The sequence below is a fragment of the Chamaea fasciata genome, unplaced genomic scaffold, assembly GCF_029207755.1.
Source record: "Chamaea fasciata isolate MVZ Bird 193981 ecotype frontalis unplaced genomic scaffold, bChaFas1.0.hap1 SCAF_17, whole genome shotgun sequence".
Lineage (NCBI taxonomy): Eukaryota > Metazoa > Chordata > Aves > Passeriformes > Sylviidae > Chamaea > Chamaea fasciata.
The window spans coordinates 12,746,384-12,774,380 of NW_027094102.1; the positions used below are offsets into that span (position 1 = coordinate 12,746,384).

The following is a 27,997-nucleotide window of genomic DNA, read 5'->3' on the forward strand; positions in this document are numbered from 1 at the left end:
GCCCAGCTCATCCCTTCCTGATGGCCCACGGTGCTGCTGTGGCTGCAGCATGTCCTGTTTGTCACTGCCAGGGGCAGGAATGTGGCCCTGGGCCCAGCAGCTGCCCCGGGTCAGTTGTTGTTCATGATCCACCAGGAAGCTGGGAAGAGGGAAAGCAGGGAGGTGAGGGCAGTGTGAAACTGGGAATGGGGATTTGGGCTGGCAGAGATGGGAGACCGGACCCCTGGCTCTAAAGGAGGAGCCTCTTCTGCTGCCCCGTGATCACTGCAAATCCTGCCTTTGGCCAGGGAAAGCAGCAGCTGTTTAACATCAGGTAAACAACTGGAGGCGTGGAGGATGGGTCCCCATGGGAACAGGGACAGGCTCTGCCACCCCATCCCTGGGAGGGGCATTTGGGTTTGGGTCCTGAGCCTGCCCTGGGCTCTGACAGTGCCCAGCTGGGCTGGCAGCAGCAGCTGCTATTCCTCCAACCAGGAGCTTCCCTGATCCCATCTCAGCAGGCTGCTCCTGGCTTCAGCTTCTGCTGGAGCAGAACAAGCACCCTAAACCCCAGTGACCCCTCCTGGGCTGTCACCCCCTGGGGCAGGGGTGGCACCGTGTCAGACCCACCCAGCACAGTGTGTGAGGTGTCCCTAGGATGGAGCTGCACCCACTGCCCCTTCAGGCACAGATTTTACTGACTGCAGCCAGGGATTGGGGGAGAAACACTGCAATTAATGTCTCTGGTGGAGCAGCACCCACAGGGAGGGGGAGAAGAGGCTGGGGGTGGTAGCAGGTCCCGGGTGAGTGAGGACGGGGGGTGCAGGCACCCACGCTGCCACATTCCTGTTGAGGACAGGCAAGGGCACAAGGATGGTGTTTTCTGTGCCAGGAGGGTGGCTGTGTCCCTCCTGCCCCCCGTCCCCTCCCACTCCCTCCACACCGGCTGTGACAATGCATTTTTCCCAGCTCAGAGGATCTACTGCTGCTGCAGCAGCAAGGAAACCCCCAGTGCCACCCCTGGGGCAGGTGGGATCTGCTCCAGCCTTCCCCCCTCATTTAGTGCTCCCCACCCCAGACCCCTCCCCATTAACTCAGCTCCAGCCTCTGGCACCACTGCCCGGTGCTGGTTTATGGGAACTGAGGAAGCAGGAGGGACTGGAGCCACTCTGGCCTTTACTGGGAATGGGATGTGCTGGGGACACGTTCAGCCATGGGCACAGCTGGTGCGGCACAAAGCCAGGCTCAAAGCCACAGCACATGCTGCCAGCGTGGCAGGGCGTGATCAGGTACACCTTGCCAGAAGTACTTCATGAAACGTTTTTTCCCTATAAAACACTTCACAATCCATATCAGGCCACCTGGCTCCCTGGGCAGGGTGTCACAGCTGGCCAGGGTCGTGTCCCCTTGCCCATCCCTTCCTCCAGGAGGAAGAGGAGCTGAGGGCTCCTGGCAGGCACCACCAGCCCAATGCTCCTCCAGGGGCCAGGCTGCCGCCCCCACACACGGCTCCCCCAGGCAGCTCGGACACTGTCTTAGGAGCAGGATAAATAAATAAATTAACATGAAAAGGGCAAAGGAGCAAAACACTGGCAGGGCCGAGGGCAGGCAGCCCCCGCTGGCCACAGGAGGGAATGGAGGGACAGGGAGGTGACAAAGGTGACAAAGGCTCCACGTCCTCCCGCATGCTGATGGTGTCCTGGAGACGGCGGCCCCGGGTCAGTTGTTGTTCATGATCCACCAGGAAGCTGGGAAGAGAGGGAAAGCAGGGAGGTGAGGGCAGTGTGAAACTGGGAATGGGGATTTGGGCTGGCAGAGATGAGGGACCTGACCCTGCAGCTCTACAGCACCCAGCCCCACCCTGGGCAGGGAGTGTGGCCACGGCATGGCCTGGAGAGGACTGATCCCCTGGAACTGAGGCAGCTTCTGCAGGAGAGCACTGGGAATGTTGTCAGGGGCCTGGTAAGCTGGGAGCAGCACCAGCAGCACAGGGTTCAGTCCAAATTAATCCATGTTTCATGGACTAATATTTAACAAGACCCTGAAGTGATCCCTGAAAGCAAACTAGGGTTTAACTGTGTTCCCAGCCCCCACACCTGGTCCCATTGCTATGGGCACTGTGGGGATGTGCACGTTCCCTGTGCTGGCCTCCCCCTGTCCCAGCACTGGGCTGTGACCCTGCCTGCAGCCCCTGCACTGACCCCGGAGCACCGGGGCTTTGCAGAGCAGGGTCAGGGCTCAGGTGAAAAACAAAACAAGGCACCAGGTGTATTTGGGACAGGACTCAGCTTATCTGCTACCCAGGCAGTGTCCCTGCTCCTGGCTGTCCCCACTGGAGAGCACCCTTGGGCAGGGGACAGGCCCCAGCTCACACAGCCAAACCTGATGGGGACAACAGGTCTCACCCTGCCTTGAAAAACCCCGTTTAGGCCACCCCAAACCAATCTTCTGCTCTGCTGGGAGCTATAGTGTCTGTTCCTGCCCTGCTCCTGCCCTCTGCAGCACACCCAGAGCAGGCCTGAGGCTCCCCTCACCTGGGAAGAGCATGGTGGTCAGCAGCTCCGGGGACTCCAGCAAGCTGAGGATGGACTGCTGGAAAGTCTTGCTGCAGCTGGACTGCAAGTGGCTGTAAAACAGGGTGTAGGCTCAGGGGGATGTGGTGCCAGGGCCCTCTGCCCTGTGGGGACACAGGGACAGGGCAGCTTCTGCACCCCCAGCACCAGCCCCTGCTCCTGCCCTGCTCCCCAAATCCTTTATTGGGGTGTTCACCCCTGAGAGCTGCAAATGGCCCAGGGCACACAGCGCAGAGCAGTGGGACAGGCTGGGCAAGGAAAGGGAGCAGTGGGCAGCCCCTCTGAGCCCCCCAGCCCCACACATGGACACTGCCCCACCTTCTCCACGAGGTCACGTCCTGCCAGAACTCGTACAGGATGAAGCAGGCCTCGTCCGTCAGCTTGCAGGCAGAGACACTGTGGGGACAGAGGGACCCTGAGCAGGCCTTGGCCACGTGTGCCCCAGCAGCCTGGGACAGCAGGGCACTGCTGTGCACGTCAGCCTCACCACCAGGCACCCAAAGCACAGTCTGGGTGTATTCACAGTTCGTGAACAGCTCCAGAGGATCCCCAACCCAAATCCTGCTTCACAGCTCCAGAGGATCCCCAACCCAAATCCTGCTTCCCAGCTCCAGAGGATCCCCAACCCAAATCCTGCTTCCCAGCTCCAGAGGATCCCAAAGCCCAATCCTGCATCCCAGCTCCTGTGTCCAGGTGGCAGAGGAGCTTTTCAGCTCTTTCACTGCTCATTGCTGCTGCCCAGGAGCCAGCACATTCTATTATTTCTTACTCCTCCCTAGCACCGACACAGCTCCTCCTGCCAGCCCCTTGGAGCAGGTGTGTGTCACCTGCCGCCCTTCACGCGGGGGGGACACTGGGGCACAGGGGCAGGAGCTGAGCTCACAGCACAAACCCACAGCTCTCTATCCCCAAAGTGACGCCTCCCACATTCCCTCCTGCCCAGGAAAGGCTGGGGCTGCCCCGTGGGGAGGCAGCAGGGTGGCAGCGCAGTGCTCGGGGTGCAGGGCCAGCGGAAGCAGCTGCGCTGGGCTGCAGCAGCAGCACTTCCAGCTGAGCACCAGCCTTTCCTGCAGCTGCTGCAGGAGGGGGCCAAGCCCCGGGGGCCAGCACAGTGTGTCACCCGGCGGCTCTGAGTTCTGTCCCCCGCTCCCACAAGGGGCTCGGCGGCTCCCTGGAGTGCCCCAGGCCCAGGGAGTCTCCCCGGGCTCGGCTCCAGCTTCCCGCTCACGTGGAGAGCCAGCCCGGCAACGCCACCCCGCCGTCTCCACAAATAGCCCTGATGACTAAAAAGCCCATCGATCCCAAAGAAAAAGCCTCCCGTTCTCTCCACCGCACGTGTCACAGCGAGCATCTTCCTTTTGTTTGGTCTGAACACGCGGATTCGTGCTGTTGAAAGTGAAGAGCTGTAAAAGGACACTTGAAGCGGGAACAGCACGAACGTTCCCTGCTGGAAGCGGCCTGGAGTGTGCCGTGGGAGAGCGGAGGGAGCAGCTGTGCCGTCAGCGCCGGGCTGGCACTGCCACGTCCCTGCAGGCACGGCAGGGCTCTGGGGCAGCCCTGGCCTCACCAGGGGCAGCTTCCCACAGGCTCCCCATAAATCAGTGCTCGCCAGGAGCTCTGCCCTTGACCTTTCCGTTACTTTGGAGTCCTTCAGTGCCGGAGGAGCTCGTGCACTCGCTTGCAGGAACACGCCACAGCCACTCCTGCTGCCATAAACCCTCCCCAGGCACTGCTTCATCCCGGGAACACCTGCAGCAGACGGGATGGGGACATCCCCTGCGGGGACACCGCGGCAGCCCTGACACTCACCCTGCCTGCCAGAGCCCACCCTGGCCCTGGCCAGCACACAAAAACGGGGTTAAAACCCCCATTTCTGGGCAGCCACCCCCCAAAGCACTCCCAGGACACCCCACGTACTGCAGGCAGCTGCTGTGCCCGGCCGTGCCCTCGGTGTAGGAGCGGAACGCCTGCCGGAACTCCTCGATGCTGCTCGTGGCCACCGAGATCTGCCTCTTGGCCACCAGGATGTGCTGCCGAGGGACAGAGCGGCGTCAGGGATGTCCCCTCCTGCCCTCCCTGCCCCCCCCGCCGTGCTGGGACACCCAGCGGCTTCTTGCCACCCGGACAGGACCATACCAACAGGAGCTGCTCCATCCCGCAGTGGGGGGTTCTTGCTTTGGGGCTGCTGCAGTTCCCCCAGCAGAAAGGGGCTCGGGAACCCCTCCAGCTGGGCCTGGGGACACTCAGAGCCCTCCTGGGGGACTGGGGCTCTCACAAGCAGAGGGCTGCCTTCCTCTGGGCTGGCTGTGGGCACTGCCCGGGGCTGGCAGGGACAGGAGGGAGCTGCACTTGTCCCGTGGATGGTCCCACAGCCCTGAATCCCACCCTGCTCCATCGGCAGGGCACAGTCACAGGGGCAGCGTGTGACGGGGGCACCTGCAAACCACAGGGACAGGGACAGGGACTTACTGCATCCTGTCCTTTGCACATGGCTTCCTCCTTGAGCGGCTCCAGGCGAGGGCTCTGTGGTACCACCAGGGGAAAAACCAAAAACCAGCGTTACCGGGAGAGCTCTGCAGCAGGAGAAGCACTGCCCCGGGGGACAGCTGGGGACCGCCCCAGACACATCCCTGGGGGAGGGCAGGGCTGTGCCCTGCTCATCTGTGGGGTCAGTGGGGCTGGACTGACCGGTCAGCACCCAGGAGAGGGCCAGCAGAGCTGGGGGGAAGGTGGCTCTGCAGATGCAGGTGTGTGGGTGCAGCTCTGTGACAATGCCAGGGCTGAAGAGGGGCGCTGCTGGCACGGGGATGGGGGGTCCAGCACTGATCTGGCCGTGCCCAGGTGTGGGGCAGCCCCTGCACCCCCCTGGGCACACACCTTGCACTCCAGCTTCTCGATGAGCTGCTGGAGCCTGTTGATCTGAGCCATCCACTGGCTGTTGTCCTCCACACAAACACCTGCAGGGCAAAGGGCACAGAGGTGTCACCCAAAAAGAGCTCAGTTTTGTCATGGCCAAAGCTTGCTCAAGACCCAAACCCCACAAAATCTTCTAAAGCTCTTAGATTTAATCCAAAAAACTTGATTTTTTTTTTTCTACTGCCCAAGAGATACAACCTCCCACAGGAGCTCCAGCTGGAATCTGGGTGAGATGCCCCAGGCTCCATCCTGGAGAAGCCCACACTGCCCACAACTCCCACCCTGACTGGCCTAAGCCTCACATTCCCCATGGACTGAGTTTTATGGCAGGAGTAGAGCTGCTCTCACCAACACCACATCCAGCCCAGTGCTGCTAGAGATGTGGCACTTGGGGACATGGGTTAGTGGTGGCCTTGGCAGTGCTAGAATGGTTGGACTCAATCTTGGAAATCTTTTCCCACCTTACTGATTCTGTGATTCTGTGCTGGTCCCACCCCCCTCCAGGCTGCAGCAGGACACAACCAACCCGAGGAACAGCAGGTACCTGTTGTCAGCATCCCAGAGTAGGGGTCTGTTGGGGACAGGCAGACATTCTTCTGACCCCTGCGCCCACACCTCCTCCCCGACCTCAGGCCAACAGAAGTCTCCGATTTCTTGATCTCCTTTCTGGAATAAAAAACAAACCACAAGGAGGGGTTGAAGTCATTCCTAGAGGCCTCAGCTCCACACCGGGCCGGGAAAGGGCAGGTTTCACTCCCTGCTGTCCCTCCCAGCGAGGGGTGGGGCTGGGGACAGGGGAGCAGCAGGTCCCAGCCCGTACCTCTCCCGTCCCGCCTGCTCCTCCACCGTGTCCACGGCGCACTCGAGGGACGCCTGCAGGGACTGCAGCTGGTGCATGGTTTCCCGCAGCAGGAACCGCGTCAGGAACTGCTCCATCTTGGAGGAGCTCTCGTACCTCTGGGGGACAGGGGAGAGCACCTGTCAGATCTGGCTCTGTGCAGAGGCAGCAGAACCACACCTGGAAGGAAAGGGGCTGTCCCTTAAGTAAACCAAACTGTGTGGATTTCAATCAAATTTTAATTATCACCAAAACGGAGGGCAGAAGTGACGCTGTGGGGCAGGAGAACCCTCGGGGTGCACTGCCTGTGAGATCACGACAGGGAATGCAGCCATGGTTCCATGGGCACCCCGGCCCCAGCAGTGCCAGCCTGGCCCCAGCAGTGCCAGCGCCAGGAGCAGATGGACACAAGCCACAAGGTAAAGGTCACTCTCAGGGACAGCCCCCAGCTCCAGGGAGGGCTCCAGGGCCGGCACAGCATCCCTTGTGCCCCTGGCTCACACACTGCCCTGCTCACTCCAGGGCTCGGGGACGATGCTGGGAGCCTGTGGTGGCCCCTGGGTGCTGGCAGCTCCTTCCAGGGTCCCCTGTACCACCGGCAGGCCCAGGCTGGGGCTGGCTTTGTGGCCCCTCTGCCCAGTGCCAAGCCTGTCTGCTTCCATGAGAGATTCCCTAATGAATTTCTGACGTGTGCTTACACTGGGGGTGTAAAAGCAAATCCAGAGGGGCATGTGAGAAGCTTTGGGGAGAACAAAGGGGTCACCCGGCCTGGAGGGGGCCCAAAGAATGGGTCAAGAGGCACACCATGCCACAGGAGCAGGTCTGGGAGGCACAGAGAGCCAGGGAAGTGCCTGGACACACACAGAGGCACCCCAAACTCCTTCCTTTCTCTGCCAGCTGGGATCACAGATCCTCTCAGCACCTCTCCGTGGCAGCAGCATTCATAGGATCATGGGATGTTAAGGGATTGGAATGGACCCTGGAGATCATCCAGTGCCAATCCCCCCCTGCCATGGGCAGGGACACCTTCCACTGTCCCAGGCTGCTCCAAGCCCTGTCCAGCCTGGCCTTGGACACTTCCAGGGATCCAGGGGTAGCCACAGCTCCCCATCCTCACAGTAAAGAACTTCTTGTTAATATCCAACATAACCTTCCCCTCTTTCAGTTTGATCCCATTCCCCCTTGTCCTGTCGCTGCAGTTCCCGAGGAAGAGTCACTGCCCAGCTCCCCTGTAGCCCCTTCACAGCCTGGAAAGGTGCTGGGAGGTTTCCACACAACCTTCTCTTCTCCAGCCTCATGAGCCCCAGTTTTCTCAGCCTGTCTCCAGAGGGGAGGTGCTCCAGCGCCCTGAGCAACTCCGTGGCCTCCTCTGGAATTGCTCCAACAGTTCCCTGTCCTTCTTATGCCGGGGACACCAGAACTGTGCGCAATATTCCAAATGGGCTCCCACAAGGGCAGAGGAGAGGAGGACAGTCGCCTCCTTTGACTTTCCGGCCCCTCTCCTTAAGACACAGCCCAAGATTTGGTCCAGCCACACAACTCTCCTGTCCAGTTTTCACTTGCTTTCTTAAAACCACCTGAAGTTCTGTTTTTGCGCGGTTGGAAAACCTCCAGGGGACGGCAACAAGGTACCCAAGGAGGGATGGACAGCGAGACGGGGAGCCAGGAGACAGCAGGGAAGGCTGTGATGTGTACCCAGCCACTTCAGAACAGAGCCCCCTCGCAGATCAGGTGCCTGAGCCCGGTTTGCCCTCCCGTGCCGCTGCAGGCTGTCCCTGGGTGCCATGCTGAAACCCGCCGCGGTCATTGCCAGCGGCAGCCGCTTCACCCGCGGGGCTGTGCGGGCCAGGAGCGGCCCCAGTGTGTGCTGAGGACGGTGCCGGTGAGGTCCTGGCACCGCTCCGCCGCCTCAGGGAGCGCGGGGGGCTCGGGCACGGCGCCCCGCTCCTACCCGCTCAAGTGCGGCGGGGTCGAGGACCGGGCCGCCGTGAAGCTCCTGTGGAGCCACCTGCCGTGCTGCTGCCTCCGCGTGATCCCCGAGGAGCAGCCGGTGCTGCTGGCCGGGTCCCCGTCCTGCCCCGCCAGCAGCAGGGAGAAGGCGGCCGAGGTGCCGTTCCAGAGCTGCAGGGTGCCCGCGCTGCACGTGGCCGACAGCGGGCTCCTGTCGCTCTGCGCCCACGGCAGGGTGGCCGGGCTGCCCGTGGAGGCCGGGGCCGCCGTGTCGCACGTCACCCCGGGCCGGGAGGGCCAGAGCCTGAGGAGGGGCACCCGCTGCCTGGGGGTGGCCGGGGACCACCTGTCCCGGCACCCGCAGCGGCTGCTGCGGCAGAGCCCCGCCGAGCCCTGGGTGCCGCCGGCCCTGAGGAAGAAGGTGCTGACGCAGCTGAAGGAGCAATACTGCTACGTGTCCTTGGACTACGAGGGAGACCTCCGGGAGAAAGGCTCCCGGCCCCCGGCCAGGTTCCAGACCCCCGACGGGCGCTGGGTCACCCCGGGCAAGGAGCGCTTCTGCTGCCCGGAGCCGCTGTTCCGGCCGGAGCTGCTGCAGCACGGCTGCCCCGGGCTGCACCAGCTGGCCGCGCAGAGCCTGCAGACGCTGCCTGAGCCCTCGGGAGGAACGTGCTGGGCAACATCGTGCTCTCAGGCGGCTCCTCCATGTTTCCTGGCTTTCCCGAGAGGATGTGCTTGGAGCTGAACTCCCTTTTCCAAGGGGCGGGCGTGCACATCGAGGTGCTGGCCAACCCCAGGAGGAGCACGGCGGCCTGGGCCGGGGGCTCCGTGGCAGCCTCGCTCACCTCCTTCGGGCACCCGTGGATGACACGGGGAGAGTACCAGGAGCACGGGGCACAGTACGTGCCCACGAAATTCCAGTAGAGAGGTGGCAGCCATCCCACTGTGTCACTCTGCAGGAGGAGTGACTGAGACACTGCCCTGCTCCGGGCGCAGCGGCAGCAGCAGTGACGGAGTGGCTCCCGCGCCGCTGCAGGGGTGCAAGGTCAATTAAAGCACCCCAAAAGAAACAAAGTGCTTCTCACCGACACTCCAGGTTATTTCCGACCCTAACAAGGGTGTGTCCCATCGGGCTGGAAAACAATTTGGGCTCATGCTGGGGATCTGACTGTCTGCTCTGGGTACATTCGGGCAATCCTAATGCTCCAGGCTGCATTTTCCAACTGGGAATGCAGCTGCCAGGATGAGGAAGGCACCTGCTTCAGCTGTCAGCACTGCAGGACCCCCAAGGGGAGCCACAAGTGTGGGAGGAAGGAGCTGAGCAGGGGAAGGTCCACACAGCACCTGCACCGAAGCTACTTACTGCAGGAGGTGATTCCTCATGCTGGCACTGGAACAGCTCAGCACTGGGTGAGGAAGATGAGCTGAAAACCAGGGAACTGCATTCACTCCTTGTACTTTTGGTCTAAACGTCGTTTGGTGCTTCAGGGAGCCGATTCAGCTCCCTGAACAGGCATTTTCTCACCTGGCCTCGCTGAACTGCCTCAGCTGGGCAGATGATCAGAAAGGGATCAGAGGTTGTGATGGCAGCAGCTGGGGAGCACAGCCCAGCTGTCACAGCACACGCCTGTCCCCATGGCCAGCCCCGTGCCAGCTCCTCTAGGGACACGGAAACCACAGGATGTCCCCGTGAGCGCTGACAGAGACAGGACCAGCAGTGGGAGGTCGAGGAAGATCACCTCCACGTGATGCAGGAGGGCTGGTCGCTCCCCAGGAGCATCCCTTTCCTCGACAAGACAGGGAGACAGGCTGGAGCAGCACCCTGCCCTCCTCCCCATGGTGTCCTCGTGTGACCCCAGGGCCAGGCTGCCCTCACCCCCCAGGCTCCATGAGCCACGTCCAAAACAATGGCCAGCAATGCCACCCCATTACTGGGGTCAAATATTTCCAATTCCTGCTGCATTTCTCTCCAGCACGCTGAGGATCTGGAATTCCAGAAGCTCTGCACAGAAGGATCTTGGTGTAACCCTTCCACTGCTGGTATCAAAGAAAGGGAACAGTGGGGAGGGTCCTGAACCCCTCAAGGTTTTGTGGTTGCTGGGTGCACAGTCCAGGAGCTCTGTCTGACTGGGCACAGCAGGGAAGGGAAGGGAAGGGAAGGGAAGGGAAGGGAAGGGAAGGGAAGGGAAGGGAAGGGAAGGGAAGGGAAGGGAAGGGAAGGGAAGGGAAGGGAAGGGAAGGGAAGGGAAGGGAAGGGAAGGGAAGGGAAGGGAAGGGAAGGGAAGGGAAGGGAAGGGAAGGGAAGGGAAGGGAAGGGAAGGGAAGGGAAGGGAAGGGAAGGGAAGGGAAGGGAAGGGAAGGATGCTCATCCCCCAGGCTCTGGGCTCATGCTGGAGTCAGCAAAAGATGGTCACAGCCCTCCCCAGCACCAGGGGCCAGGGGGATGGGGGCTTTCATCCCTACTGGAAAATGAATCTCATTTTCCTGCCTCAGGAAGAGGATGGCAGCAACACTGGCAAGATGCAGCCATAGCAAACTGAGTTCCAGCTCTGCATCTCCAGCCTCTCCCAGCCAAGCATCCCACGTGTTCCCACAAAGCCTTCCCTGCCCACAGCCCCAGAACAGGAGAGCTCAGGGCTGGGGATCCCTGCCCACCCTTGCCCTCCTCATCCCAGGCTGTGCAGGCACTGAAATCCCTGCCAGCACTGTCTCTCTGTGCCTGCCCAGCTCCTGCCAGCCTGGCCTCATTCCCTGTGTGAGGGGGAACGAGAGACACCCCAGCGTCCCCAGGACACCCTGCAGTGAGTGAGTCCCAGGGGGGCACAGCAGGGACATTATTCACCCACACACAGCCCTGCACGGTCCCTTTCACTGCCCAAAATCCAAATGCTGTCACCCCTCTGGCACCACCGAGGGCCCTTCCCCCAGCAGGCAGGCACAGGAGGAGCGCTCCCATCTTGGAGGTGTCCTCCAGCCCAGCCACAGCCTGGGCACACAGACACTTCCCCTTGCCTGGGGCTTGGAGGTCTCTCCCCAAGCACATCACTCCCCTTCCTAGGGCCAGCTCCTGGGAGATGCTCCAACCCAGCACTCCCCATCCTCTCAGCTTCCACCCTGACTGCCCTAAGCCATGGTCCCCCATGGATGGAGTTTTATGGCAGGAGCAGAGCTCCCCTCACCAACACCCCATTCAGCCTGTCCTGAGCCCCACAGCTCACCCAGGGCAGTCCCTACACCCCAAACGCACAGGCAGCAGTGTGGGGTGGCAGCCCCCAAACCCCACTGCCAGCCCAGGGCACGCTGTGCTGGAGGGGACTGAGCTCCAGAGGCTCCCAGGGGACACTGCCAGCTGCCTCCTGCCTCGTCAAACACAGCACACCCAGGGGAATGTGCTGGAGACAGGCATGGAAATAACCATCCCTCAGGAGAGCTCCAAACACGGCTTCACCTTCCAGCATCAATTTGGAAAATTTCATGCCAGGGGAGAGGAAGAACCCAAAGTCGGGCCCCCATCGCACTCCTCATTTTGGGGTAAAAAACCAAAATCCTCTCATCAGATGCTGCACAGAGGTCAAACCCTGTGTTGTCAGAGGTTCAATAAACTCACCAAGCACGGCGTTTTCTGCTCATGGCAAAGCCCCATGGCTGGGAGTCACAAAAGAAATAACTCAGCAAGCACCAGTCAAGGAATTTTGGTCATGCAGTGGTATTTCAGCTCTGTTTACCCAGATGAAAATCACCAAGTTGCCAAGAGCTGCTATAATTCTGCTTTTGAGGGGGTTTATTGGTTTCTTATGATGATTGTTAAGCTCAGGACAGAATGGAATGGGTGGCCACACAATTCCTGTCAAAGGATAAATAAGGCTGCCTGGCTTGGAGAGGTATTTTTGTGAGGGCTTGCAGTGTTTGCACACTGGAGAATGGAAAGATTTTAGCATGCAGACCCCCTGTGAGAAACATCAGGCTGTTTTCTGAGGTACTTCCACTGCTCACTTCCTACCCTGATGCAATTATATTGCAAACACGAAGTTCAGCCACAAAATAAGGTGTAATTAGCACACTACAGCACAGCTATCAAGTTATACTTTACAAATAAGTGGGAATGACAGAATGTGGAGGGAAAACCCTCGCTTCTTGACAAAGCATGTTTTCTTCAGCACGTTCCTAGCAGCCCAGTGGGGAAGGATGGAGGCATGGGAATCCCTAATGGTTTGGTTTCCTCCAGCTGACCTGTAGATCCATTAAAACAACCCCGAGCAGGTTTGCTGCTCACACACACACACAACTTCCTGCAGTACCTGCAGCCACACAGGACACAGCCAGCTTGCTCTTCCCACACTTTATGCCAGGGTTTCTCCTGACAGGGAGCCTGGGAGCAGATGGAGGAGCCTGCCAGCCAGGAGACAGCTGGGACACAGCCCAGTGATCCCTGCCAGGTATCCTGGCCCGCAGCGACACGCACACCGCTGGGAATATCCCATCCCAAAAAGGCTTTTGGCAGCACTGCCTCAAACCACAGCTCCCAATACACCCACAGCATATTCCCTCTGAGCCTTGATTTGCTGATTTCCCTCCAGGCTGTAGCTCACTGGTGTGGTCTGAGCAGTCCCCCACAGAGCTGCCCGGGCTCTCTGTCTGTTCTCCTGCTCATTCCCACAATCCCAGCTGTGCTCCCTGGAGGATGCAGGGCTGAGCAGCCCTGGGGCTGCAGCAGTGAGGAACTACTGGAGATGGATCATGCCCTAACCAAGAGATGCTGTGCTGGGACACAGCTCAAGCCAGAGATCTCCTCCTTCTCCTTCTTCCTGCCAGCCTGGTCCAGAGTCAGGCAAAATCCTCGTAAATACAGCTTGGCAAGAACAGGCAGGGCCTGCAGATCCTCCAGCAGGGCTCTTCCCATTTTCTCAGTGCACAAACAGTTCCCTGGGATGAAAATTCACCTGGTTCTTCCATGAGGGTGCTCTCTCTGCCACAATGGGGCTCCCAGACCTCAGAGGGGTGTTTGAACCAAAAGAAGTGAGGGGCAGGTGTAATGTGAGACATCTCAGAGGTTCACAGAGGTGTGAGCTTTGGCTAAAATCCAGCCCACCAATCCCATCATAGCTCAAGCTCGAGTCCAACTCTGGAAACACAAGTGTGGGAACACATTCAGGTCCCAGCAGGTAGGAATGCAGCATCCATCATCTCTGGCAGCCTGCAGCAGTGGCAGGAATCCCACAGCTCTGCAGGAGCCCTGCCCACCCCCTCCTTCTCCCCAGATCAGAGCCCAGCACACCGGGGAAGTGCAGGGAAAACATTCCCAGGAGGATCCATATCTGCACTGGGGCACATCAGGGCTGGGACCAGAGCCCCTGAGCAGCACAGAGCCCTCCTGGGTGAGAGCAGTGCTGGGAACACTGCACTGCCCTGGCTCTGGGCAGATCCAGACAGGTGGAGAAATGACTCCATCAAAATTTGCTTCAACAGGAAAAACCTGCTCCTCTTTTCCAGGGAACACCGGTGGCAGCGGGAGCTGTGGAGGGAGTGAATGCCTCACACTGTGGAGCAGAGAGTGACTGTGCTGCCCTTTGGAGAAAGACATGACTACACACATTCATTACCCAAAAAACTAGAACAGAACAGAAAGGAACTGAAATAAAGCACAGCTCTCCTGAGAGGATTCCTCCTCTCCCTCTGGACTTGTATTTAATAACTGAGTGGGGCCAGGGACCTGAACCAATGAGAAAATGCATTTTCAGGAGATTCCCTCTCCTGGCATGAAATTTCCACACCTACTGCTGTGGCTGGCTCTGGCCAGAGGAAAACTCAGAGAGGGGCTGACCCTACAGAGGCACAAACCCCTCTCTGATGAGTGTGGGACCGGTCCCCCTTCTCTTCTCTCTCTGACCCAGAGGTCAGAGGAGAGTTCACATGGATGATGCCCCTCATCTGCTTCCACCAAAGCACCCAAGGCAAAGTAAGGGTCTTCCCTGGCTCAGCACCAGCCGAGCACACAGCTGAGCCTTTTGATCCATCTCAGGTGCAGAAGGGACTGCTGCTCCCTGAGCAGGGCCCTTCCATCGCTGCCTCTCCCCTTTACCCGACGGGATGAAGATGTGCTTAATGCCCAGCACAGCCGGGGCTCGGAGCTTGCCCTGACCTGCAGCCTCCAAACTGCTCCAAAATCAGCCCAGGCTGCAGGAGAGGGAGAGCACTGGCGCAGGAATGAGCTCTGCAGCGGGCTGGGAGGGCAGGAATCGCAGCAGCAGCCCCCGAGCAGCTCCTGGCCCTGTTCTGCAGCGGCACTGTGAGCGCACACAGCCCTGCCGGGCTCACTCCGAGCCATCCTGCCGGCCGGGAAATGCTTGGCTTCGGCTCGGAACTCAACACGGGCTCTCAGTGATGCTCCCAAAGCGTCTGCGGGCAGGACCCTGCAGGGAGCTGCAGGAACAGCCACTGCCAGAGCCCTGCCAGGGGGGAGATGATGTGTCCAGAGCACAAAAGCTTTGGATTTACCCTTCCCCTCCCCGGCCCTGGCTCCCCATCCTCCCGGCTGTGTGGCTGCAGCACTGCCTGCACATGCAGACAACACAAGCACGCCCTTGGTTTGAGGGGTTTGCTGCCTCCCACCCCCAGATTTCACGCTGAGAAGCAGCTGAGCTCAGCACGGCTCCAATTCCACACCCAGCCGCCCTGCAGCCCTCCCCTGGTGCCGTCCTTACCAGCTTGGTTTTGTCCATGGCTGCCAGCACCGCGGCGTTGAGGGTTTCCAGGGCGGAGAGCACGTTCCTGTATTCCCCCAGGTACGCCGAGAAATAATCTGGAGCAGGACAGAACACCGTGGTCAGGCTCCTGAGCACCTCCCTCCCTCTCTGCCTGCCCTGCTCCTGCTCCCCACACAGCCCAGAGCTGCAAGGGGGTCACTCCCCTCCCCTTCCAGAATCATTCTCCCACTTGGACTGAGATGACAAGTCCTTCCCTATCCCGGTGGGAAAAGCACCTCTGTGCTGGGATGCAGCCACAGGGACCCTGGATGTCCCCCAGCCCTGCCCAGGTCACACACAAACGCCACCACACGCACCCCGGGGAGGGGAAGCTGCCCGGGGCAGGAACATCCCTGACTTACCACACAGCTTCTCCGTGTCCACGTTGCTGCAAGAAACACAAAAAAGCTCCGGTCAGACAGTGGGGCTGGTGTGGGGCACACAGTGGTGGTGAGCAGGGGTTTGGGGGCTGGGCTTGAGTCCCGGTGGATTTACTGCTTGTTCGTGTATTTTCAGAAGCTGCATTAGAAAAAGGAGGAGCTGGACAGCTCAGGAGCCATTCCCAGCCCCTGAAGCACCCAGGGGCTGAAGGAGCAGGAAAATCTGCTCCACCAACATCTCCTGGAGCCGGAGTGTGCTGGGAGAGCATCTGTGACAATAGGGTGGGGTCGGGATGGAGATGCCCCACACCCCAGGCTGGCCAGCTGCGTTGGCAGCCCCATTTCTGAGCCCTGCAGCTGCTTCTTCATCACAACCTCTTCCCCCAAGGGTGGGAAACATCCAGCCAGGGCTCCTTGTTGATCCCTGACCTCAGCCCAGGTCCTCCCTGTGGCACCAGACCCCCTGCTCTCCCCTCTGCCCCCTCCAGCTGCTCCTCCTCCTCTTCCCTCCCTCAGAGCCAGGGAGATGTGGGGCTGTCTGCAGGTTCCCAGGATGACTCCACAGCCCTCTAGAGCTGTTGCTCCTGCCCTGAAGGCCACTAAAGCAGGGATCTGGCTCCAAAAACCCAGAGGCAGGGGCCAGACCCTCACCCTTGTCACTGCCAGAGAGCACTGCTCTGCAGGATCCATCCTGGCATCCCTGCAGGGCTTGGGCAGCCTCCTGTGGCTGCTGAAGGGGCTGCTGGGGTGGACAGGGAGGAGGAAATGTTCAAAAACAGCCCCAGGTTTTGGGATGGGTCTGCATGGTGCTGTCGGATCTCCCCAGGCAGCCAAAGCCAAGGAGGCAGAGCTGCTCGATGCCCAGCATCACCCAGAGCCTGCAGGGACAGACCCCAGGATGTCATTTATTCAAATCAGCCTCTGCTCAAGGCATTCTGCTGCCTCAAAATCCCCCAGATGATTACAACTATTTTTAATCCTGATTGGGAAAGTGGAGGAGAGCCCCAAAGAGAGCTTTTAAAGTGTTTTTTAAGTGGTTAAGTGCTGTCACACATGGAGGGATTGGAGTTTGCCAGGATCCAAACACAAGGAATGCTGCAATGCTGCTGCCCAGGGGGTGGGAAACCATGGCCACATCACCCTGTCCCCCCTCTGACACTGCTCACAGGGCAAAGGGACAAAAACACCCCCGTGTAAAATTAGAGGGCAGTGTGTGAAGTGTCCAAGATGCCATTTAGGGTGAAATAATGAAGGCAAAATCTTCCTACAGCTTTTCCTGAGACATCAAAGGCTGGTTTCTGTCTCTCACTTCCTTCTGGGCTTCCACTGAGAGCACTTTAGCAGCAGGCAGAGGTTCAAAGCATGGGAATATTTTGGTGTGAGGGGTGGCAGGGTCAGGGCAGGGGGACTGCAGACCCTCTGCAGGTGCACCTGGAGCTCTGCAGGCAGCAGAGGGGCAGGGAGGCTGGGACTCAACTATTTGAGACACACAGGAGCTGATTTGGGCAGGGCTCTGTGCACTGACCTGGCACTGCAGGCACTTTCTGAAGTGGATAAAAAATCCCGTTTCCCTCGAGACTCGATACAGATAAACCTGCAAAGCCACAGCCCCTCGCTCTGCCTGCTCCACTCCCTCCAACTTGGCTGATCCCGTCTCTGGGCAGCTCTGCTGGACAGAGCCCTGAGCTTTGGAGCACCAGTGGACACTGGAAAAAGGAGAAGTTTTCCCCTTTATTTCTGGCAGCTGCCTGGAGCCTGCAGAGCTGCTGCAGTGCTGCAAGAGGCCTGGCACTGCAGCATCCCCAGCACAGCCTGTCAGACCTGTGCCCCAGAGCTGGCACTGCAGGGAAACACTGGCTCCCAGCTCAGAGAAGGGGAAAAGTCACCAAAGAGGGGATGTGGACACCTCGGGCACGGGTTACCCAGGCTTTGCACTGGTCCCAGTGAGCACCTGGGGCTGGTTTCAGCAGGAACAAGGAGCCACCAGCTCAACCCACTGCCAGTTCCCAGCTCGGCCCCAGCAAGGTGTGACAAAGAGCTGCCACCAGCTCCCACCCTGTGGCTTCTGAGGTTATTAATAACTCTTTGTATCTCGGCTGTTTGCTGCTGAAAAAGAAATGTTAGCTAATCAATCACTAAACCACTGAACACTGAACCAATCAATGACACCTTGTGGCAAAAATCATCCCTCTGCAGGTTGTCCAGGGGTCGATCTGTCCCCTTCTCTCCCTGATCCTGTTCCATCAGCAGCCCTGATGGAACCTCTCCCCATGTCCCACAGCCTGCAGCAGCCCCGGGGCACAGGCAGGGGCAGGACAGAGCACAGCAGGCAAACCCCAGGGCTGCTGGGGCCATTCTCATGCTACCAGAAGTAATTCACACAAAAACCCGGGTGGAGCTCCCAGGCAGAACGTGCACACCAAACCCTGACCCATTCCACAGGGCTGCCAGGGGCAGCAGGCTTTCCTCTGCTCCCCTCTGCCATTCCCACTCCAAGAGAAGAGCCATCCTCTGCTCCAAAGCACTCCTCCTGAGACTCTCCACATTTCCCAGAGCTGTATTTTGACTGTGCTCAAACCACTGATTAACTGCAATTAAGCCTGAACTGATGATGGAGGATCTTGTCATCATTATGTTGTTGGGATTTTGTCAGAATGTGCCTGGAATTTATGCAAGAAAACAGCAATCAGCTGCAGAAAAGGAGACGTGTCCCCATCATTTATCATGATGGGAACCTCCACTGCCATCACAGATCTGGTTTCCAAACCTTTTCCATGTGACACGGAGTGTTTCAGTCACTCTCCATCATCAGGGACTGGCAGATGCTGCGGCTCTGAGTCCCTGAGTAAAGAGAGGGGAGGGAATTCACTCAAATCCCTTCTTCTAGACAATCACAGCCTTGAGGTTATTTATTTGAGAGACTTTAAGAGGCACCAGGTCAGCATTTCCACCCCTTGTGGCTCCAGGTCAAAGGCTCTGAGCAATCTGCACCCGATTCCTGAACACCCTCATGGAAAGATGGATTTTCCAGACCTTATTTTTTCTCAATTTCCCCAACAGGTGCAGGACAGAAGGACAGGTAAAATCCAAACAGCACTTCCCTGTGCAGGCATTCAACCCCTGCAATTCTGGATGCAGCTGTGGAGCTCTCATACCTCCAAAAACATCAGTCTCTCGTCATCCAGACATTTCAGAGGATGAAAATGCTCTTTTCCAGGAAGGCGAACCTTACTGTGCCACTGCCAGAGGTGGCGGATGGAGCTCTGGAGCCAAACAAAACCATGGACCTGCTGTTGTACCAACTGCCATCCAGAGCTGAATTTGCTTTCAACATAAACTTCTAAATGTCACAGAATTAAAGTGAGCGGAGACTTTATGCCAAGATGGGACCATTTTCTGAAATGCAGAACAAAACCAGCCTCATGTGGAGATGCAGGATCTGAAGTGGCCCCAGCAGAGGTGTGTGAGGCACAGGCCCCAGGGTCCCACCCGAGAGCCAGAGGGGTGAGAGGGGGACGGAGGAGAGGAGAAGAAGAACTGTGGGAGACCTCTGAAATATTCCTGTTCCCAGCTGTCAGCTCTGGAGCCTGGGGGAGCAGCTGCAGGTTCAGGGCTGGGTGAGGGTCAGGATGGCTCTGGGCAATGCTGGACACGGAGGGGGCCTGGGCATGGGGATCCCTGTCACTGCCCCTCCTCGGGTCAGGCTGGCAGGGATGAGGAAACACAAATTCCAGCCTAGACATGGCCAGCACAGCCCCAAACCCACCTGCTGGACTAAGGGTGACACTTTCCCATCATCACAAAAGCTTTGGGACACAAAAGCAGCACACCAGATCAGTTTGGAGAGCTTGGAGCTGCTTTCCAGCTTTGTAATACTCTTCAACCTGGCAGCAAATTTTGGCCAGCAAATTTGGGGACAGCAGGGCACCAGCACAGCCCTCATATGACACTAAATCCTGCACACCCCAGACCCCAGGTCTCCTACATTTGCTGAAAGCCACTGAAGGCAGGAATTTGGAACCAGCTGTCTGAGGGTCCCTTCTGCTCTCGGTGGCAGGATGAGAACAAAGACCCAACACTCATGCGCTGCTAACAGATGTCACCAGCTGGGTGCTGCCATTGCCACGTTGTCATAGCCACAGCACCCTCGTTAGCTAACGAGCTGTGGGGGCAGCACAGCCCAGTCAGGCCTCCTCAGCTGCTCCAGCACATGGAACAAGCCCCACCTGAAGGCAGGAAACCTTCCCTGGTCAGTTCTGAGCTGGGTTAAAGCTCCCAGCTCTGCTGCAGCCTGTGTTTTGCAGGGGTGTCGTGACTCCAAGATGACCCCAAAATGGAGCAAGAGGAAAGGAGCATTTCCAGAGGGAAGGGAACACTCACTGCCAGCTTCCTGGGATCACAGCCCAAAGAGACAGAGGTGTTTTCAGGAAACACCTCCTGCTGCCCGCATCCACAAGCCCAACTGGCAGGCTCCAGGGAAAGCAGCACAAGGCTGCCCACACCTGCCCACTTCTCTGCCCATCAGTGCAGCGGGAACAAAACCCAGCTCCAACAGCACTGGGAGTCCATCATTCCCCCTGCCCCACTCTTGAGCGGGTGATGACACTGGCTGTCTGCTGCTGGTGGCATCTCAGTGTGACCAGGGCCCTCTGTGCCACTGCCCTGGCTCCCTGCAAAGCCCTGGGACCAGCTCAGGCTGCCCCAAATTTCCTCACCCTGGCAGGGACCTGCACCCTGGTCAAGGGTGTCAGAGGTGCAGAAGATGCTGGGGAAGCCAAACCTGCCCCCCAGCCTGGGAGGAAGCCGCAGCCCCTTGTCCCCCAGCAGCACCCCAGTGTTCGGACAGACCCCAGCCATGCAACTGGGCAGCACTCAGTTCCTCCCAGTGCCCGGACAGACTCACCCACAGCGACCAGCTGGGCACAGAGACCCGGTGAGGCCAAAAATACCCAAAAAGCTGGGATGAGGATCCCAGCCGAGCCCAACAGACTCCTCTGGATTGCACCACTCATGGGGAGACCAGAGCTAAACACAATTCCTGCTCCTGCTCTTCGGGGCTTTCTTTTTTTAACTAGTAGCTGGCCTAAATTCCCCAGCACACGCACCGGGCCCACTTGTGGTGGAAAGCAGCTCTTACGTAAGAGAAAAGCAGTTCCCTGAGTCAGCAGTGGCAAAGTCTGTGTCTTTGCACAGCCTGTGCCCTGTCCCCACCCGCAGACACACAGCCTGCTCCACGGCCTGGGTGTCCCTGGACTACATTTTCCAGACCGAAAGATTGGCATTTGCAGTGCTTGCTCTCTCTGGAGCTGCAGTAAATCCCGTGGCTGCTCTCCAAGTGTCTGAGTGCTCTCAGCACCAGGGCTGGCTGCTGGCGTGCCATGGGTTTGAACACCTGCGTGTGGCAAGAGGTGGGTTTGTCTCACCCTGACTATTGATCACACCCGCCCCCAAACATCCTCCCTCTCCCGGCAGGCAGCCTGAGCTCCTCCCGCGTCCCCTCCGAGCGCCGGGACTCACTCTGAGTGACGCCTGTCAATGCCGCTGAACAACTCCCACAGCTCCTCCGAGCTCAGGATGCCATCAGAGAAATAGTTCTTGAACTCCTCGAATGACAGCTTCCCGTCATCTGCATTCAAATAAAAGGGAAGAATAATTAGGTATCTGCGGAAAGCAGCGTCCCGGCCCCGGCTGCAGCGTGGGCCGGCTGGGCGTGCTCCGCATGACAATCACAGCGCACATCTCCCCGAGAGCAGCCCTGCAAAAACACCGGAGGGGGCTGGAACTGCAGGTGGGAACTTCTGCCCTCTCCGAAAGGCCCCACTGCGGTGTTCTCAGAAATGCAGGCAGTCCAAGAACAAACAGCACACTGAGGGCAGCAGCAGATTTTCATGGAATCAAAAGTGCTCTCCATCGACTCAAGAGCTATTTCCTTCCTCTCTGTGGAGGATTTCAGCTCCTGGGCTGCGTTGTGATCTGCAATAAAAGCATCTCCTAAGCTACCATGAAGGAAAAGAACCCGAGAGAGTGTGGGAAGGCTCAGGGAAACCACTTGGGATTTTGGACCTCTTGGTTTATGGGTGCTGGATTAAAAACTGGGTAGCAGAGCCTGACTCCCAAATGCCAGGGGCTCCAGGGCACCGAGAAACAGGATCACCCAAGCGGGAGCACCTGTAAAACCCTGGACTGAGCACGGAGACAGAACCAATCCTGTGAGGGACTGAGCAGAAGCCTGACAGCCCCTGGGCTGGAGAAGGGCTTGCAAGGGGCTGTGTCCTGCGTGGAGCACGGATGGGGAGTTGGGGGAGCCCATTCCCCAGCCCCTGGCCAGGCTCTGGGATCCAGGTGAAGCAGAAAAGCATTTTCCACCCTCCCTCTTTCAGCCAAACCTCCCAGTGGGAACGAGCCACGCTGCTTCAGCCAGAGGCAGGCGGGGAGGGGGAGGCAGCAGCAGGAACAAAGCACTCACCGTTCTTGTCGGCTCGCCGGAAAATCTGCAAGACAAAACACAACAGGGCTCAGCGTGGCAGCAGGGACACAAGGGCAGCTGAACAGTGAGCCAGGCAGCACCCAGCACCACGGAAAATCACCTCCAGGAGCTCAGGGAGCCCTGGAGAGAGCCCAGCTGTTGGGACTGCACAGGCTGCTGCGGGAAATTCCCCTTCGCCAATGATTAAACCCATTTCTTGCCTCCAATGCACTGAGCCCTTGGCTGAGCGAGCCCGGCACTCACAGCAAGCGCCTTTTAGAGAACACAGAGGCGAGGCAGAAAGGGCTTTACTACATCCTTGTGATGGCAAGTGTTTAATTTTTCAGTCCATTTAAACGAAAGAACATGAGGTATAAAGCCACTCCGTCAGGAAGCACTTTGTGCATCACCAACACTCAAGCACCTGCACCGAGGAGCAGCTCCTGCCCTGGGCTTTGCAAACACCCCTCAGCACAGCCCTTCCTGCAACACCTGGGCGTGCATACACACTGCATACACACAATTAATGAGTTAATTAATCTGTAACTGCCTCTGCCACAGAGCACAGCTGGAGAGCTGCGCCAGTTCAGGTTCTCAATGGATTCCCAACCATGAGGCTTCTGCCCATGACCAGGAGAAAGCTGGGGCTGCTCAGCCCTGCTGGGATCTGTTTCACCAGTAATTATTGGAAGGTCTGGGGCTGACGCCAGTGAGGAACAGCATCACTTCCGAAGCCTGGCAATGTTTTCCCAGACCAAAACGCACGAGGTTTTGTCCAGCACACCCTAATGGAGTCTACGACAGAAAATTGTCTACGTGGCAATTGTCCCTCATATCATCCTGGGTGAGGAAGAAATCTGCAGATCTGAATAAAGATTAGGAAAGAAAACGGGTCAGGAAAGGAGACAGAACTCTTCTATTCTTGCCCGCAGGCCGCCCCCGGAGCAGCCCCGCTGCCGGCAGAGGCAGCGCTGCCCTCGGCTCCTCCCGCACCGCCCGCCCCGCTGCGAGCTCCGACACCCAGCCCCGACACCTCCCTGAGAAACTGCTCGGGGGGAAAGTAAAAGCTGCCCAGGAAAACCCCCTAAACCTCTGGCTTGCAGCTGGGCAGAGGCTTCTCTAGTGCCGGAGTTCCCTGGGTCCTTCGCCGGGACCAAAACCAGGAGCAGGGACATGTCTTGGAGGATGCTCCTCTGAGCAAAGTGAGCTCCCCCAGCCCCAGGCTGCTGCAGGAAGGGCGGCTGCCTCGGGCCGAGCAGCGTGAGGTGTAACCATCCCGCTGGGATTGCAGCCGGCCAGGCAGGAGAGCGGGGAGGGCACTCACTGAGCACCACAGGGACCTGCCGGATGCACTCTGGAGCTGAGATGGAACCTGCAGCTCCCAAACAGCGGCGATTTCCCTGGATTTTAAAGCAAAGCTTTCTCCAGGCTAACGGGTTGCTTGTGGGGTCTCATGGCTGCAGGGGCAGCACCCTTGGGTCCCACATGTCCGTGTCACCCTGCCATGGACCCTCCATCAAGGGAGAAGCTCCACTGCAGAGCTCTGTGCCATCACAGGGACACGTAGCTCGTGTACTGACACCTCTGTGGCTCCAGGTGTCACAGAGGCCACCTAGCTCATCCCAGAGACAGTCAAGTGTCACCCAGGCACTGGGTGCAGATTGGGGAAACATTTCCCACTCACAGGCTGGCCTAGCTCAGCAGGGTTTATCTGTGGGCTCAGAGGGAAAACACAATTTCAGGGAAGATCCCCTGGGGCTGAGGAAGTCTCTAACCCGGGGTGAGCCCATCCTGGGCTCAGCAGGGGACTCAGCAAACAGAGTGGATGATCCCTCTCCCTCACACACAAGGCTCGCTGAGTGTGAGCCATGCACACACGACACTGCTGGAGCTCAAAATAAACGTGGCACAAGCAGGGAGCTGTGAGTGCCCCCGAGGCAAGGCCATGTCTGCTCCAGAGCCCCCGGAATGGCAAAGCTCTGCAGTGCCTGCAGCCAGCCCGGCCCTGTGAGCCCAGCACCCAGCTCCAGCCCAGCACACCCAGCACAGAGCCACTTCCATGCTGCACAGGGCCGGTCCTGTCCCCTCCCCGGGCACAGGCACACGCTCAGCCATGGCAGTGTGTCCATGACATGGTGTCCCCAGTGCGGACAGCAGCTCTGGGACAAAGCCAGGAAAAAGTGATGCAAAGCCAGGCTGGGAGTGGGATTAGGTGTGCGTGGGCTGCTGGAGGGCCCTACAAGCAATCCCCTTCTTGCCTCAGGGGCGCTGCCTGGAGCTCAGAATGTTCCCCTCAGCCCGTGGGCTTGTGTCCAAGCAGCCACAGCCTCACTGGGACTGAGGGAAGAGGCACTGGAACAGCATTTATTTGTGGGATGTACCCCGAGAAGGAAAGGGAAAGGGAAAGGAGTTAATTGTAGGATTTCTCCCTGCCTGCAGGTCTGGAAGCAGCCGCAGCTGCCGGACAGGCATCCAGGGACAGGCGGCTGTAGGGAGGGGACAGCTGCCTTGGGGACAATGCGCTCATCGAGGCTAAGGCTAAGGCAGGCTGCGGCCAGGCACCAGGACGCCGTCCTTCCTGGAGCTCCCGTACCCCGGGAGGCGAGGGAGCAAGCCCCGGGCACCAGCCTGAGGGACAAATCTCCCCGAGACTCGAGACGCTGCACAGGGCGATGGCAGCACTGCGGTTCGTACCGCGCCTGCAGCAAAGCGGCTCGGGCAAAGCCCTCCTCCTCCTCCTCCTCCTCCTCCTCACTTCTCCCAAAGGCAGGAGATGTGCAGGCAGGTCCCAGGGGAAGCAGCAGCCACCGCGATCTGAGGTGGGCAGCGCTGCCGGGGAGGCAGGCGGGGCTCCCGCCCTGCTGCCGTGGGATGCTCACCCCGACCAGCCTGGGGGGCGGCTGGGCACCGGCCATCTGCCCAGACCCAAAAGTGCAGAGATTAAACTCACCCCGCCAAGCTCTGGAGCAAAGGTGGGAGCAAAGGAGTCACAGGGTAGAGGAAGAGAAGCCGTCAAAACCCGGAAAGCAGCTGCTAGCGTTGTTAACATTTCCCATTTTAATTGCCTTAATGACACCCTGAGGGATGGATGTGAGACTCAACGAGTGCCCTGAGGAGCTGAGCTGAACACAGCTGTCACCACCCGCCCCCCTCCTGCCCAATCTTCCCTCAGCCAAGTAATTAGTGCGGTTAATGATGCTGGCTGGAGAGCCTCGCAGCCCGACCCCCCCCCGGCAGCAGAGAGACCCTGGCCCCCGGCTGGCAGCTGCGAGCAGCACCACGGCCGAGGGAGCCGCGCTTCCCAGCGCCTCCCTGGGCATGCCAGGAGGTCTCGGACTGGCCCAGACGTGGCATTCACCTTCCCAAAGTGCTGGCCGAGATCTGCTGTTGCCCTTCTCTGGGATGGACTGGGACACGGGGTGAACCTGGATCGGGACAAGACGGAGATGACAGCTGGGAGATGACAGCTGGCACCGACCTGGGCTGTGCAGGTGCCCGGGTACCACCGGCCCTTATCCTTAACCCTCGCTGGCTTTCACCTCGTCAGCCCTGCGGCAGGGCCAGGGGCAGCACCTCTGTCCCCACATCTCCTTGGCACAGGGTGACTTAGAGCGCAGTGGTGCCCATGGCAGTGCCAGGGCTCTCTCACCGGGGAGATTTGGGCGCTGTCCCCCCGACCCAGCTCACGGAGCACAGGCAGGAGCAGGAGGAGGTGCTCAGCGGTGGGATCCGGCCCCGGCTGTGCCACTCTGCCTCCCCCGGAGCCCCGGCCCCTCTCCCAGGAGCAGCACGGCCGCGGCCTGAAGGGGACGCGGTGTGACAGGAGGAACCGTGCCAGCATCTCTGAACGCAAAGACAGCCACCACCTGCATTTTCAACTCCCCCGTGCCACCCACAGCCGCCAGGATGCCTGGGCGACCTCCAACCCGCACGGAGCATCCTCCTCCACAATCCCGGTGCGTCGGGAGCGGGCAGGGACAGGGGCTGCACCCGGGGGCTGCAACGCTCTGCTGGATCCCATGGCCGTGAACAGCCCCAGGGAACCTTCCACAGCGTTCCTGCTAGACACAGCTCCCGCTCCGGCAGTCATGACAGCCGGCTCTGGGTGAGGCGTGGGCTGTTTCCAGCCACCCAGAGGCCCAGCATTCAGCAGAAGGACACGACATCATTATTCAAGTCATCACGACCATGCACAGCTCCGGGCCGGCCCGGGCGCAGAGCCTCTGGCGCATCCCTGGGGCCGGTTCCTCCGGGCAGGGGCTCACCCCGACGCCCACCCGTGCCGCGGCTCCCCGAGGGGGGCACGGCGGCCCCGGGGCTGGGCAGGAGTGCGGGGGTCCGGCCCGCGGTACTCACGTCGTGGAAGATGGGCAGCGGCTGGCGGTGGGGCTTGGGGCCGCGATCAGCTGAGAGCAGGCACACGGCCAGCAGCTCGGCACACGACATCATGGTCCGGCCGGGTGCGGTGCTGCGGGCACGGGGGCCGCGGGGAGCGGTGCGGTGCCGGAGGGTGCAGTGCCTCGGGGCGCGCTGCCGTGCCCCGGGATGCGGTGCGGAGCCGCGGAGTGCGGAGCCGCGGAGTGCGGAGCCGCGGAGTGCGGAGCGGGACCTCCGGGCACGGTGCGGGGCCGCGGGGCGCGGTGTGCAGCGGGGCGGTACCGCGGGGTGCGGTGCTGTAGGGATGGGTTCGGGGCGGTACCGCGGGGTGCGGTGCGGTACCGTAGAGATGGGCTTGGTGCGGAAGGAATGGCCTCGGTGCGGTAGGGATGGAGGTGGCTCGGTGCCGTGGGGATCAGCTCGGTGCGGTGCTGTAGGGATGGACTCGGCTCTGTTCGGTGCTGTAGGGATAGCTTCGGCTCGGCTCAGCAGGGTGGTTCGGTTCGGTTCGGCTCGGTTCGGCTCGGCTCGGGAGGGTGGTTCGGCTCGGCTCTGCCCGGTTCGGCTCTGCCCGGTTCGGCTCTGCCCGGTTCGGCTCTGCCCCGTTCGGCTCGGTCCGGCTCGGCTCGGCTCGGCTCTGCCCGGTTCGGCTCGGTCCGTGCAGGTCGCGCCCCGCCGATCCCGATTCAGCCGAGCGGCTCCGCCGCCTCAGCCAAGTTTGGCTCCGCGGAGGGCCCGCCACCGCCGCCATCCGATTGGCTCTGACCCGTGATTGGCACCAAGAACCACCAATGGCCTTAGCGGAGGGGAGAGGGGCGGGGCCGCGCTGGGTCCCGGCGCCGGGTCGCCGCTGGGGTGGTCCCAGTTGGACCCAGTTCAGCCCAGTGTGCTGTCAGTCCTGGGCTGTGTGACCATGCCTCAGTGTTAGCACCACAGTAGCCCTGGTTGCCCCAGTTGATCCCAGTGTGGCCACGGGTGGTGTCACTGTGGTCATTGTTGGCCCCACGGCAGCGCTCGGTGCCTCAGCTGGCCCTAGGGTGGCTCTAGTCTGGTGATGGATGGTCCCATCCTGTCGTTGTTGACCCCACAGTGGCCTTGGATGCCCTAAGTGAGGCCCCAAGTCGTCCCAGTTTGACCGTGGGTGGTCCCGGTGTGGTTGCTCTTGGCCCCAGGGTAGCCCTGGTTGCCCCAGCTGGCCCTGGGGCTGTCCCAGTTTGACCATGGGTGGTCATAGTGTGGTCATAGCTGGCCCTAGCATGGCCCTGGTTGTCCCACTGTGGCCCCAGTTGATCCCAGTTTGACCACAGGTGGTCCCAGTGCAGTCACTGTTGGCTTTGGGATAGCCCTGATCGTCCCAGGTGGTCCCAACATGGACACTGTTGGCACTGGGAAAGTCCTGGTTTCCTCAATTGGCTTTGGGTTGGCCCCAGTTTGACCACAGGTGGTCCCACTGTGGTTTTGGTCCCCTGACCAGGGGTAGTTTCAAATGAGTTCCTAGTGGCGCCAGCTCCTCTGTGTCCACAGTGCCAGGCAGCCTTTGTTCCGTGCTGTTTCCTGCTGGAGCACCATGCCAGGATTCTGGTACCTGCAGAGATGTGACACTGTCCCCTGCCCCAGCAGGCTGGGGGAGATGAAGAGGAGGAGGAGCTCTCCCCATCCCTTGCCTGGCACAGGCACTTAGGGGCTTGTGCCTGCATTCCAGGATTTCACTTACTGAGAAAGGGGCATGAACCAATTTTGGTTGGATTTTGCAAAATCTGTCAGGCTTTGCCTCC

The 27,997-nt window shown here is 59.8% G+C and overlaps 3 protein-coding genes across 5 annotated transcripts; 1 reads left to right on the forward strand and 2 right to left on the reverse strand.

Moving 5' to 3' along the window:
- Positions 1 to 1,067: 1,067 nt before the first annotated feature.
- On the reverse strand, positions 1,068 to 26,924 carry NECAB3 (N-terminal EF-hand calcium binding protein 3). 3 transcript variants are annotated; one of them, XM_066199121.1, is made up of 13 exons: positions 26,202 to 26,924; positions 21,846 to 21,870; positions 20,897 to 21,005; positions 15,362 to 15,387; positions 14,958 to 15,055; positions 6,289 to 6,425; positions 6,013 to 6,134; positions 5,430 to 5,509; positions 5,022 to 5,075; positions 4,470 to 4,582; positions 2,871 to 2,948; positions 2,514 to 2,605; positions 1,515 to 1,727 (listed from the first exon to the last, which is right to left on the reverse strand). In XM_066199121.1, the coding sequence occupies exons 1-13, from the start codon at positions 26,292 to 26,294 to the stop codon at positions 1,699 to 1,701; spliced, it is 1,056 nt and encodes a 351-aa protein (XP_066055218.1). In that variant the 5' UTR covers positions 26,295 to 26,924; the 3' UTR covers positions 1,515 to 1,698. The 3 variants fall into 3 exon arrangements, with proteins under 3 accessions (XP_066055216.1, XP_066055217.1, XP_066055218.1); XM_066199119.1 differs by lacking the exon at positions 6,289 to 6,425 and having other exon boundaries at positions 1,068 to 1,727; XM_066199120.1 differs by lacking the exons at positions 6,289 to 6,425; positions 26,202 to 26,924 and adding an exon at positions 24,796 to 25,006 and having other exon boundaries at positions 1,068 to 1,727.
- LOC136298408 (uncharacterized) lies at positions 2,962 to 4,459 on the reverse strand. The gene has a single exon (XM_066199122.1). It carries the CDS (start codon positions 4,288 to 4,290, stop codon positions 3,376 to 3,378), a length of 915 nt encoding a protein of 304 aa, XP_066055219.1. The 5' UTR covers positions 4,291 to 4,459; the 3' UTR covers positions 2,962 to 3,375.
- Positions 8,091 to 9,180, forward strand: ACTL10 (actin like 10). Its single transcript, XM_066198603.1, is given in 3 exon segments — positions 8,091 to 8,142; positions 8,145 to 8,915; positions 8,918 to 9,180. Coding segments are annotated over 3 exon segments (1,086 nt in total).
- Positions 26,925 to 27,997: the final 1,073 nt, after the last annotated feature.

Excerpts from the sequence above, each read along its gene's own strand:
- LOC136298408 (XM_066199122.1), bottom strand. The coding sequence starts at position 4,290 with ATGAAGCAGTGCCTGGGGAGGGTTTATGGCAGCAGGAGTGGCTGTGGC.
- NECAB3 (XM_066199120.1), bottom strand. The coding sequence starts at position 24,894 with ATGTTAACAACGCTAGCAGCTGCTTTCCGGGTTTTGACGGCTTCTCTT. Across the intron at positions 6,135-14,957 it reads CCATGGACAAAACCAAGCTG|AAAGGAGATCAAGAAATCGG; the intron begins GTAAGGACGGCA and ends TTTTTATTCCAG. Across the intron at positions 2,606-2,870 it reads GACGTGACCTCGTGGAGAAG|CCACTTGCAGTCCAGCTGCA; the intron begins GTGGGGCAGTGT and ends CCTGTTTTACAG.